The sequence below is a fragment of the Thunnus thynnus genome, chromosome 2 (genome assembly GCF_963924715.1).
Source record: "Thunnus thynnus chromosome 2, fThuThy2.1, whole genome shotgun sequence".
Taxonomy (NCBI): Eukaryota; Metazoa; Chordata; class Actinopteri; order Scombriformes; family Scombridae; genus Thunnus; species Thunnus thynnus.
In genome coordinates this window covers 40,096,568-40,109,067 of record NC_089518.1, presented here as the reverse complement: position 1 = coordinate 40,109,067, position 12,500 = coordinate 40,096,568, and the positions used below count along the sequence as shown (strand labels likewise).

At 43.6% G+C, this 12,500-nt stretch overlaps 1 protein-coding gene across 2 annotated transcripts in view; it reads left to right on the top strand.

Annotated features, from left to right (window-relative positions):
• LOC137171027 (zinc finger MIZ domain-containing protein 2-like) overlaps positions 1 to 12,500 on the top strand; it is a 29,428-nt gene that overhangs the window by 429 nt on the left and 16,499 nt on the right. For both annotated transcript variants that reach the window (XM_067574761.1, XM_067574753.1), the window contains exons 1-7: positions 1 to 563; positions 7,901 to 7,992; positions 8,457 to 8,571; positions 8,777 to 8,985; positions 9,396 to 9,552; positions 9,755 to 9,982; positions 10,226 to 10,385. The exon at positions 1 to 563 is cut by the window's left edge. In XM_067574761.1, coding sequence (XP_067430862.1) covers positions 7,943 to 7,992; positions 8,457 to 8,571; positions 8,777 to 8,985; positions 9,396 to 9,552; positions 9,755 to 9,982; positions 10,226 to 10,385 — 919 coding nt within the window. In that variant the 5' untranslated portion in view covers positions 1 to 563; positions 7,901 to 7,942. The remainder of the gene's footprint in view (positions 564 to 7,900; positions 7,993 to 8,456; positions 8,572 to 8,776; positions 8,986 to 9,395; positions 9,553 to 9,754; positions 9,983 to 10,225; positions 10,386 to 12,500) is intronic.

Genomic DNA, 12,500 nt, shown 5'->3' with positions numbered 1-12,500 from the left:
TGCCTGTCTCTCTCTCTCTCCCTGTCTGTCTGCCTGTCTCTCTCTCTCTCTCTGTCTGTCTGTCTACCTGTCTCTCTCTCTCTCTCTCTCTCTCTCTCTCCCTGTCTGTCTGCCTGTCTCTCTCTCAGAGCAGCTCTGCCTTCCGTCGCTCTCCAACCTGCAGGTTTCCTCCACCGGCAGCGATGCAGAGTGCAGCGGCTCAGGTGTCGGACTCCACCTGGTAGCTCTCTGCGGTTATTCAGGATATATGTTTAAATTCCTTCTCTATTAATAATCCCGGAGCTGCGGGGGATGGTGTCGCCTGCTGAAGCCGGATAATCAGACGCAGAGGCCGGCGGCAGGGAGGGCTAGCTGGCTGGCGCCTGGAGGCAAAGCCAGCGCTGCTGGGTGAATCTCAGGATTATACCGGGATATTTTGGGATATATTTTGGCCGTCTGTGAGCTGGTTCTCCCGGCTACGGTGTGCTGTTTGGCTGCGCTCGGTCCTTGATGCCCCGGAGGCCCGGTGGAGCTCAGACTGCGGAGCCCCGGAGCAGGGCTCGGACACCGGGGAAGTAGAGGAGGTAAGTCGGCTCCGGGAAAAACATTTCTCCTCGTCATGTGTGTACATGATGGATGCAGATACATGTTTGCAGTGACGGGAAGTGTCAGGTAAAAAGAAAACACAGTGGGCTGCTCGGTGTGGATCCACATGTCCGGTAACATCAGGTGAATGTTTTGTGTTGGAGGAAGAAGCTAGCTGGGGGCTAACTGTTAGCTTCGTAGCATTCCATTGTCACAGTCCAGCGAGGCTAGTTAGGCTAGCAGGCTAGCTCGTTAACGGCTGTAAAAGGGGGGCGAAGTTGTCACTAAACAGAATAAATTCAACACGATATTCAACGTCGGACATCTCACGTCGTGTCCATGTGAATAACAGTGTTTAATTAATTGTCGGAGGCTGTTTGAGTCGCGGTGGACAGTTGTCGACTCGTTAGCATGCTAATGCTAACAGCGGTGCTAAATAGCTGTTAGCTTTAGCTTCTCCCTGGTTGCAACACTACAAGGAATCTCAAAATGTCTCCTGACGCTCATTTTGTCTCAGTTCATCCCGGTGAAACTGAGATGTGAGTACAAGAAAACAGAGACAAAACATTTCACTTTATCTTCTAAAAACATATATTAGCCATAACATTATTATTATTATTATTATCATTATTATTATTATTATTATCAGGAGCGCGTGCGTGTGTACCGTGCACGCGGCTGTGACAGTGAACACAGCTCCCAACATGAAGTCAGTTTATACTCAGTTTATCTCATGTTTATAATGTTAAAACATGTAAAAGTATTTTTGGTTGATTACAGTTGGACTCTGGACAAAGAAGGTTCACAGATACATGAACGATCTCAGAATAATCAGATGGAAATCATGTAAAGTCGGATGTTAATATTCATGTAATAAACTCTGTGGTAGAAAATAACTAAGTACATTTACTCAAGTCCCAGTGGTTTCCAACCTTTTTGGCTTTTGACGTCTTACAAAAAGCAGTGTGTAGTCGGGGTCACATTTCACATGTCTATGAGTTGTTAACAGCTCCACCAAATAGTGATTTTTCCCTCTAAACTTCTCACATGCTTTCATTTCAATAAATGTTCAAATGATCCAATATTTCAGCAAAAATCAAAGATTAGAGAAAAAGTCCAAAAACTGAAAACAGATTTGTGTATCAGAACTTTGTTTTTTCTTCTTTCCTCTCCCATTAATCATCTCACCACCCCTCAGATTTATCTGCTGATCCTTTGGAGGGGCCCGACCCCTAGGTTGGGAACCACTGGACTAAACTAGCTAACTGTATATAAAGTAGTGTAAACTAGCTCCACCTCCAGCAGCTACAACAGTAACATGCTGCTCTAACACTGATGCTTCACTATTAATAATCTAATGATGTCATATATAATAATATATCAGTCAGAGGGACCAAACCACTACTTTTACTGCAATACTTTAACTACATCAAGCTCATAATACTTATGTACTTTTACTGCAATACTTTAACTACATCAAGCTCATAATACTTATGTACTTTTACTGCAATACTTTAACTACATCAAGCTCATAATACTTATGTACTTTTACTGCAGTAAAGGATCTGAATACTCTGAATGAGAGATTCAGGGTCGATACTGCAGGTGAGGAGTTACAGGTAGTTACATTACCTGCAACCTTTTTTACACGTGGTGCCTTCAGGTGAGCTGGTGTTTCCCACGTTCACCAGAAAGATGGTTTACAGGTGATTATTTTTCTTAGAACAGAGCAGGGGTTGTAAGGATCCACAGTTCGGTTCAGACCTTGTTTTTATTTGTTTCATTGAATCAGAACATGAAGAAGAATAAAGAGTTGAAGGTGGATGCTGAGTAGACGTGTGTTAGTGAACGCTGCCACCTGCTGGATAAAGATGCTTCTCATCCATCACAGCAGATCAAACTACAGTCACACTCCACAACTTCACATCTGAAGCTTATTTATAGTTTTGGAACTTGTGAGCAGCAAATGAACTGAAAACCCGACTTCTTGTTACTATTTGAAGTAAACAAACATAAATAAATACATGAAAAACACTTCTCTTAAGACCAGTCGATTAAGTAAACAAGACTAAACAAATACATGAAGAACTTAAAGAGTGTTTGGTTCTTTAAGAGCGTCGTCATGTCCACACTGACAGCTGAGACTCTCAGGTAGCGTTTAGCCGACGAGGCTGAAGGAGGAGACGGTCTGTAACGCTCCTCTTCCTCTGCTGGAGACCAGTAGCTGCTGCTGGCTCCACTAAACAGCTGCTAGTTAATGATTCTGTTAGATTACAGTTAAATATCTGATAAATATACAAGTCCAGGAAAACAATACGTTCATAAAACCATCAGAAACATTGTGATGTACATTTCTGACAGTTTCAGCTTTTATTGTGTGTTTAGTTAATAGTGAAACGCTTCAAAATTATTCAATTAAAGTGATTTTACAGCATTTTTAGCAGCTAATGTTATTAAGATGTTTACAGGTCTACAGTTTAGATGAACAAACATCCAGAATATTCTGATGTGAAAGAGATTGAAGACGCTTCATGGACGCCTGCATCGTGTGTTTCAGTGGTTCGATCTTCATCGTGTGTTTCAGTGGTTCGATCTTCATCGTGTGTTTCAGTGGTTCGATCTTCATCGTGTGTTAGTGCAGAGACAGCAGCAGCATGTTGGCGAGGACGTCCTGAACCAGGAAGTGACCACGTTTCTGCTGAACTCCTCGTCTGAACCTGAACATCTGATGTTTGGTGAAAATCTGGCTGCTTTGACCGATGTTTATGGTGTTGTCCGTTGTCACGGGGACGGTGGCTGTCTGTAGTGTTTCTGACAGATGTTTCACAGACAGCAGAGTGTCAGTGATGTTGTGATTGTGATGGTGAAGATGGTTTCCATCCGTCTGTAGTTAAAGTATCACGTTTAGTCTTCACCAGGTTATAAAGTTCAAACAAACCCATCACCATGACAACCGCGACTGACCTGCTCGATCACTGCAAAAATCACAATCACCATCATTCTGGTTACTATAGAGATAACGATGATTTAACACGATTACTCAAATGAATCAACACACAGAGTCGGAGACTCATTTAGTGAAGCATAATCTGCACAGACAGCTGTTTTAAATCACACTAATATTCAGCTGTATATGTGTTTTGAAATATGATTAACGATATCTACGTTGATCGATCAGCTCCCAGTCTGTCAGTCAGCTGGTGAGCGCAGGTCAGAGAGCGTTTCCATGGCGCTGGTTTCCAGTATGGATTCCCAGTCAGAGAGTCTGGATGAAAGCTCAGAGCAGCACTAGAAACCCGACGGATCTCCATTATCTTGTTTTCATAATCGTTGAAGCCAAAATCGTAATTGAAACAAAGATTTGATTAATCGCCACGGTGACGCTGATCAGCTTCTTCACATGTCTGACGTGTCGTCTGATGAAGTTTTGTGAAGCACTTTAAGACATATTGTGTGTTTTGTGTCTGTAATCCATCATATTTACTCCACTGGATAACCAACATGTGACCGACGGCGTCACACAGGACAGGACGGCGTGTGGAGACGGCGGACGTTTATACGGCGGTTTCGCTCTCGGTTTCAGAAGCGTTCCACCCCGAGAACTGACTGATACTGGGAAAGAACCAGTAACAATAACGGCTGATAGTTTATTCATCTTTGGGGCGTTTCATGTCTTTATTGGACAGCAAGAGATGACAGGAAGTCATGACATCACTTCCTGTCTAGCCTCTGTAACTAAACACAATCTCTCATCAGTCGTTTCTGGAGTTTATATATTATATTCCAGATACTCAGACATTTAAACCTTTATTTGAACAAAGTTAAACAACAGTTATCATGTGAGTGATGCAGAAGAAAGTTTGTGTTTATTGAAGGCTGTGGAAGCAGAGTCATAGTCATCCTCACACCGTATACAACCAGGGGGCCATGATTCCCTTTAACCCCCCCGCAGGCAGCCTCACCATCATCATCATCATCTTCTGTTTAACGCTGCAGCCTGATGAAGTAAAGCAGAACACACAGAGCTCTGAGCGTCATGAATGACCCTGAACAGACACTCAGCTCTACTTCAGCAGTTTATCACTGACACTCGTTAACCGTTAGTGAGAGCTAACGTTAGCTTGACTTTTAGCTCGTCCTTCTTCTCCTCACAGTGTGTTTCAGTGTGTTGAGTCTCTGTGTCGTAGACCTTCATGTTCTGCACCGGGTCACATGTTCCTTCATTGACTTTCTTTCGTTGTTTTTTCTTCCTGATGGAAGGAAACTTGCATCCAACTACGTCATGAAAGCAAAGCTGAGCTGTTCTGCTGGTTTGTGTTTGTCAGGAGGAGGCAGGACGGTAACCAGGCCACTAAATTATGGGATTTAAGTCCAAATGGTTTTCTGCTTTTTCCTGCAAACAAAGTAGACACCTGGCTTTTTGTGATGGTGAGCTGCTTTTCACACTGATTTACTGACGTGAGTGTTGTTTCACAACTCGACTCTATATTGTTATTAATGTCAGTCACGCCACTGAAAGCTGTAATATGTCACTTTCCCACATTAATACGCCTTAAATCAACTCGACCTAATTATTTTGTTTAGTTGTGTATTTACATTATTCCAAATGTAAAATGCTTTCAGTGGTTTTCTGTTATTTATTTCCTGTTCTGATGTCGGATGTTAAATATGCTCAAAGTTCAGAAACTTGAGATGAACGTATGTAGAAACGCTGCCTGCAAGTCAAAACTCAGGGCTGCAACCTTCAACCTGCTCTGGAGCTTCGTTTGCAACATTTTCTCTACCTCACTGATGAGCTCACGTCGGCTCATCGCACATAAATGGCTCGTTTGGTTGCTAAGGTGGTTGCTAAGGTGGTTGCTAAGGTGTTTCCATGTGTTGTTCAGCTCCAACATGTACGGATGGATTTGAGAAGTTGACATTTGGAGTAAAGAAGGAGAAAAAGAAGTGAAATCCTGCTACTATAGTTTGTTTACGTAGCCTCCGGAGCCGGAGGAAGCTTCCTGAAGCTGACCAATCAGAACAGAGTGGGCTCATCAGGAGGCGGGCCTTAAAGAGACAGGAGCTAAAACGGCCTGTTTCAGACAGAGGCTGAACTGAGGGGCTGCATAAAGGACCAGTAGAAGATAAATAACATTAAAGGATCTTAGACCAGCAGTCAGGTGTCCATAGTAACAGTGTAATCATTCCTCCTCTTCATACTGGATATTAAAACATCCTTCAAATGTGCTTTCAATGTAAATCAGGGTTTATTCTGCTGTTATAAACTCAGACGCAGCACCGAAAGAACAGAAAAGGACTACACTGAATACACACACACACACACACACACACACACACACACACACACACATACACATACGCGCTGTGTTTTTACACCACCAACAAGCCGAAACCAAGTTGTTTATCTTAGTTTGCCATGTGTCTTAAAACCAGGATGTGATAAGCTAACATGAGCTAACAGCATTGACCACGCTGATGTCATATCTGATGTTCTCAGTGGCAGATTTATCGCTCAGACTGATTATTAATGTCTCGGTTTGTTTACATGTTTCTGCAGTTTCATCACATCAAACAGGATTCTGTGAAACATGTTAATTAATCAGGTTATCATGAACATAACAGTCTGTCTGCACGTCAGCTGATCTGCAGCTGGGATGTCAATATGTAAAAGCCTTTCCATGGAGTGTGTGTGTGTGTGTGTGTGTGTGTGTGTGTGTGTTGCAGGAGACGATATAAAGCAGTTTTCAGAAGTCATTAGTCTTTTTTTAAACATTTAGAAGAAGCTGTTAGTTGTTTGTTGATGTGTATGCAGACAGTAACAGGAGAATATCTGACAGATCAATACACTCGATCACCTCATCAATAAGACAAATACATCAGTTTATGTGACTGTTAGTCTGCTGAGAGTTTGATTGGTCCTGGATTCTTCTGTTCATGTGTTAATTAACCACAACGCCACAGTGATGTGTGTTAGCATGTGATACACAGTATGTGTGTGTGTGTGTATGTGTGTGTGTGTGTATGGGTATATGTGTGTGTGTGTGTGTGTGTATGGGTATATGTGTGTGTATGTGTGTGTGTGTGTGTATGGGTATATGTGTGTGTGTGTGTGTGTGTGTGTATGGGTATATGTGTGTGTGTGTGTGTGTGTATGGGTATATGTGTGTGTATGTGTGTGTGTGTGTATGGGTATATGTGTGTGTGTGTGTGTGTGTATGGGTATATATATGTGTGTGTGTGTGTATGGGTATATATGTGTGTGTGTGTGTGTGTGTGTGTGTGTATGTGTGTATGGGTATATATGTGTGTGTGTGTGTGTGTGTGTGTGTGTGTATGTGTGTATGGGTATATATGTGTGTGTGTGTGTGTATGTGTGTATGGGTATATATATGTGTGTGTGTGTGTATGTGTGTATGGGTATATATGTGTGTGTGTGATGTGATGAGTCTTTACTGTTGTGGTTCACTCTGTGTCTCATAGCGTTGTTTTCAGAGCCGCTGTACGCTACCAGCTAACAGACACGGTTAGCTGTACGCTACCTGCTAACAGACACGGTTAGCTGTACGCTATCTGCTAACAGACACGGTTAGCTGTACGCTACCTGCCTACAGACACGGTTAGCTGTACGCTATCTGCTAACAGACACGGTTAGCTGTACGCTATCTGCTAACAGACACGGTTAGCTGTACGCTACCAGCTAACAGACACGGTTAGCTGTACGCTACCTGCTAACAGACACGGTTAGCTGTACGCTATCTGCTAACAGACACGGTTAGCTGTACGCTACCTGCTAACAGACACGGTTAGCTGTACGCTACCAGCTAACAGACACGGTTAGCTGTACGCTACCTGCTAACAGACACGGTTAGCTGTACGCTACCTGCTAACAGACACGGTTAGCTGTACGCTACCAGCTAACAGACACGGTTAGCTGTACGCTACCAGCTAACAGACACGGTTAGCTGTACGCTACCTGCTAACAGACACGGTTAGCTGTACGCTACCTGCTAACAGACACGGTTAGCTGTACGCTACCAGCTAACAGACACGGTTAGCTGTACGCTACCAGCTAACAGACACGGTTAGCTGTAGACTAGCTGGTGAACATAGTGGAGCATTTAGCAGAGCCAGATATTTCCCTCAGGAGTTGGTAGAGAACAGAAACAGTGAATATTGGACTCACATTCACTACGGCTCCACATGAATGATGATGTGATGAATGAGAGTTCAGTTCAGGTTGTCTACATGTGTTATTATGATCATTATGATCCAGGAACTTTCTATCAGCTGATTGGAGATAATTGATCACCTGTCTGTCTCTCTCGCATGGCAGGAGTCTGTCTGATTGGACCCCGGCCCACCAGCCCCTCCCACCATGAACCCTCTGAACCAGATGAAGGCCGGACTGGCCAACAACCCCCACAGGTACACACACATATACACACACCTATATATATATACACACACACACACACACACCCATATATATATACACACACACACACCCATATATATATACACACACACACACCCATATATACACATACACACACACACACACACACACACACATATATATATACACACGTACACACACGTATACACACAGTCAGCTTTAGCTAACCGCTAACATGTCAGTCACAACAGCTGCTGAAGCTGTTTATCTTGTCTTGTATGTTCTGTTTGTTGACAGTTTGTTCACTATCGTGCAGTTTGTTCACTATCGTGCAGTTGGTTCACTATCGTGCACCAATAACATAACGTTATTGAAGAGGCAAAAGGAAGCGTAGTTCAGTTTATTCAGACGGTATATTTGTAGCATCGTCTTCTGTCTCGTACCTGTCGGCTGTGACGGTGACGCTGCTGTTTTCCTCCCTGTGTGTCTGCAGCGAGGGTTCGTACCCCTACGACCCCTCCAGCTGGCAGCAGCCCACCAATCAGCCCACAGGATCCCTCTCCGTGGTAACCACCGTCTGGGGAGTGACCAATCCCTCGGCCAGCCAGGTATGACATCACCACGCAGGAAAGAAGAGAGGAAGTGAAATAATAGATTATTCATCTGGAAAGACGAAGATACACAGAAGAGAATCCCTGCAGTTAATTAGTGTTTATTTACTGTTTTATAATCATTTATATAATAATAATGATTCTTTTATTAAACAGTAGAAGAAGAAGCGTGTGGTGAAGTGACTGTTTCTGTGTCTGTCAGGGTCTGGGTGGAGGGGTGATGGGACCCGGGGCCAACCCAGGCGGGGGGCCCATAATGCAGGGCCCCGGGGGGCCGGGCATGGCCGGAGGGCCCGGCGGCTACATGGGCCAGCAGGGCTACGGCGAGCCCAGCAAAGGCTACCTGAACCAGGGCATGTACGGCCGGACGACTGGGGGCTACGCTGGAGGCCCGGGGGGCTACACGGGGAGGTAGAACCACAAGATTTATACTTTCATCCTGTTCAAATAAAAATAACTTTTATTCTGTAATTTCCTGAAAAACTGACATGAAACCTTCTGGGACATGCAGGAAAGGACGACGATCACTACAACGATTAGTCAATTAATTGATTAGTTGTCGTTATTAGTTGTAATTTCTCAACGTGACGGATTCAGACGTTTCATAGATAAAATGATAAATTGATTAAATGAGAAAATAATCGTCAGTCACAGCTTCTGTAATCAAATATGTCCTCTTGAATATATGAACTTAAAAGTACAGAAGTTACAGAAATTGTAAATTAAAATTTAAAAAAAAGAAATAAAAATAGTGTGAAACATACGACAGACACAGACGTCCAACTGAACCTCTAAACTACGACCTCCGTCTCTGTCTGCAGTTACCCGTCCAACCCCGGCGGCTCCAGAGGATCAGCTGACTTCACTCAGGCCGCCGCCGCTGCCGTCGCCGCTGCAGCTGCCACGGCGACTGCCACCGCCACGGCAACCGTCGCCGCCATCCAGGAGAAACAAAACCAGGAAATGAACTACGGACAGGTGAGGAGAAGACTTCCTGTGAGGTCACGCAGCAGGAACGTGTGAGGTGGCGTCATCATGTCAGCTGACCGATGAGTCACCTGATGATGTCAATATAAATATAAATGATGATTATTATAAAGAGTCAGCAGGTGTGTTTATATATATATATATAAATATATATATGTGTGTGTGTGTGTGTGTGTGTGTGTGTGTTTCCCAGATGGGAGGTCCAGCCTACAATAACCAGTTCATGGCCCACTCCGGCCCCCGAGGGCCCCCTGGCATGGGGCCTGGACCTGGACCTGCCAGGGGTCCCCCCTCAATGGGCCCCATGTATGGACCTGGAGGGGGTCCACAGAGGGTCCCTCAGCACCCAAACTACGGTCCTGGACCACAGCAGGGCCACCTGAGGCCCCCACAGGGCCTCAAACGGCCCTACAACTCTGAGGTCAGTCAGGAGGTTTGAGTCTGTAGACTGAATCAAACTGGTCCTTTAAAAAAGACTTCAAACACTTCATGATCTGATTCTTGAAATAAGCAATGCGATCTTATTTTCTCATAACAGAAATGTGTGATATCGTGTGATAACGCTACAGTCCACCATTAATATCAGCTGTCTAGAACAACAACACGCTGCTCTGTGGCTTCACTAGATGGAAACTAAACCTTCGTGTCTACGTCTCCTCCTCAGTCGTTCCCAGGAATGTCTCAGCAGTACGGCGTCCCGGTTGGTTCCAGTGTGAACGTCATGTCCGGTCCTGGTGGTGCCGGCGGTTCCATCCCAGGTTCAGGCGGCGGTGGTCACCCCGGACCCGGCCCGTACTCCGGCCCCAACATGCAGTATCACCCGGGTAAGACGGGGGGGGTAGTATAGTAGTAGTATAGTAGTACAGTAGTATAGCAGTAGTATAGTAGTAGTATAGTAGTACAGTAGTATAGCAGTAGTACAGTAGTATAGCAGTAGTATAGCAGTAGTATAGTAGTAGTACAGTAGTACAGTAGTATAGCAGTAGTACAGTAGTATAGCAGTAGTATAGCAGTAGTATAGTAGTAGTATAGTAGTACAGTAGTATAGCAGTAGTATAGTAGTAGTATAGTAGTACAGTAGTATAGCAGTAGTATAGTAGTATAGCAGTAGTATAGTAGTAGTATAGTAGTACAGTAGTATAGCAGTAGTATAGTAGTAGTATAGTAGTACAGTAGTATAGCAGTAGTATAGTAGTAGTATAGTAGTACAGTAGTATAGCAGTAGTATAGTAGTATAGCAGTAGTATAGTAGTAGTATAGTAGTACAGTAGTATAGCAGTAGTATAGTAGTAGTATAGTAGTACAGTAGTATAGCAGTAGTATAGTAGTAGTATAGTAGTACAGTAGTATAGCAGTAGTATAGTAGTAGTATAGTAGTACAGTAGTATAGCAGTAGTATAGTAGTAGTATAGTAGTACAGTAGTATAGCAGTAGTATAGTAGTAGTATAGTAGTACAGTAGTATAGCAGTAGTATAGTAGTAGTATAGTAGTACAGTAGTATAGCAGTAGTATAGTAGTAGTATAGTAGTACAGTAGTATAGCAGTAGTATAGTAGTAGTATAGTAGTACAGTAGTATAGCAGTAGTATAGTAGTATAGCAGTAGTATAGTAGTAGTATAGTAGTACAGTAGTATAGCAGTAGTATAGTAGTAGTATAGTAGTACAGTAGTATAGCAGTAGTGTAGTAGTATAGTAGTACAATAGTATAGTACAGCCGTGTGTGTGAACGGGTGAGTGTGTTTGTGTGTGTGTGTGTGTGTGGACGGGTGAATGTGTGTGTGAATGTATGTGTGAACGGGTGAATGTGTGTGTGTGAACGGGTGAATGCGTGTGTGAACAGGTGAATGTGTGTGTGTGAACGGGTGAATGCGTGTGTGAACGGGTGAATGCGTGTGAACGGGTGAATGCGTGTGTGAACGGGTGAATGTGTGTGAACGGGTGAATGCGTGTGTGAACGGGTGAATGCGTGTGTGAACGGGTGAATGTGTGTGAACGGGTGAATGCGTGTGTGAACGGGTGAATGCGTTTGTGAACGGGTGAATGTGTGTGAACGGGTGAATGCGTGTGTGAACGGGTGAATGCGTTTGTGAACGGGTGAATGCGTGTGTGAACGAGTGAATGCGTGTGTGAACGGGTGAATGCGTGTGTGAACGAGTGAATGCGTGTGTGAACGGGTGAATGTTGGCTTGTAGTGTATAAAACACTTTGAGCAGTTGGAGGACTAGAAAGGTGAACTCTGTCTTCTGATCCTTCAGGCAGTCTGGACCAGACCTTAGACCAGTGGTGGGCAAATAGTGGCCCGTGGGCCAAATCTGGCCCTGCAGCAAATACATTTGGCCCCCTGATGAAGCCGAAGTTTTTACTTTTATAGTTTATATCTCAACTTGCTGTTTGAACTCTTTATGCTGCTGAAATGAAGTCTAATAAACTACCAGAAATGAATTTTAATGTGAGCTGCAGCCTGTTGGACCAGAACACAGTAAACTACTTTCAATCCACCATAGAAGAAGCTGACTGCTGTTTATCACATGTTGATAAACAAGATGATATGAATGATATGATAAGATTGATTTATGGATTACAGACACACAAACTAAAATCCAAAGCAGAACATGTTAAACTGAAAACACGTATTTCCAACATGGCCCCAAGATGCTAAAAGACAAAGAAACACAAGAGATTCAACATAAAAAAGTGAACAATTCAATCCTGAAATCCAAAAATACATCACAACAATTAAAGACAAACAAAAACTCCCACATCAAAATAAAAGCCCAGTTTGACAGCTGAAGTATGGAAGTCACTGCAGGTTTCATTATGAATCCGTGATGTTGTCGTAGTGTCATCATACTGCTGCCCAACAAACAGAACATATGTTCCTGTATGTGTGAGGATTAAAATAAGCTGCCTTCAGATACAATCATGTTATAAATGTTAT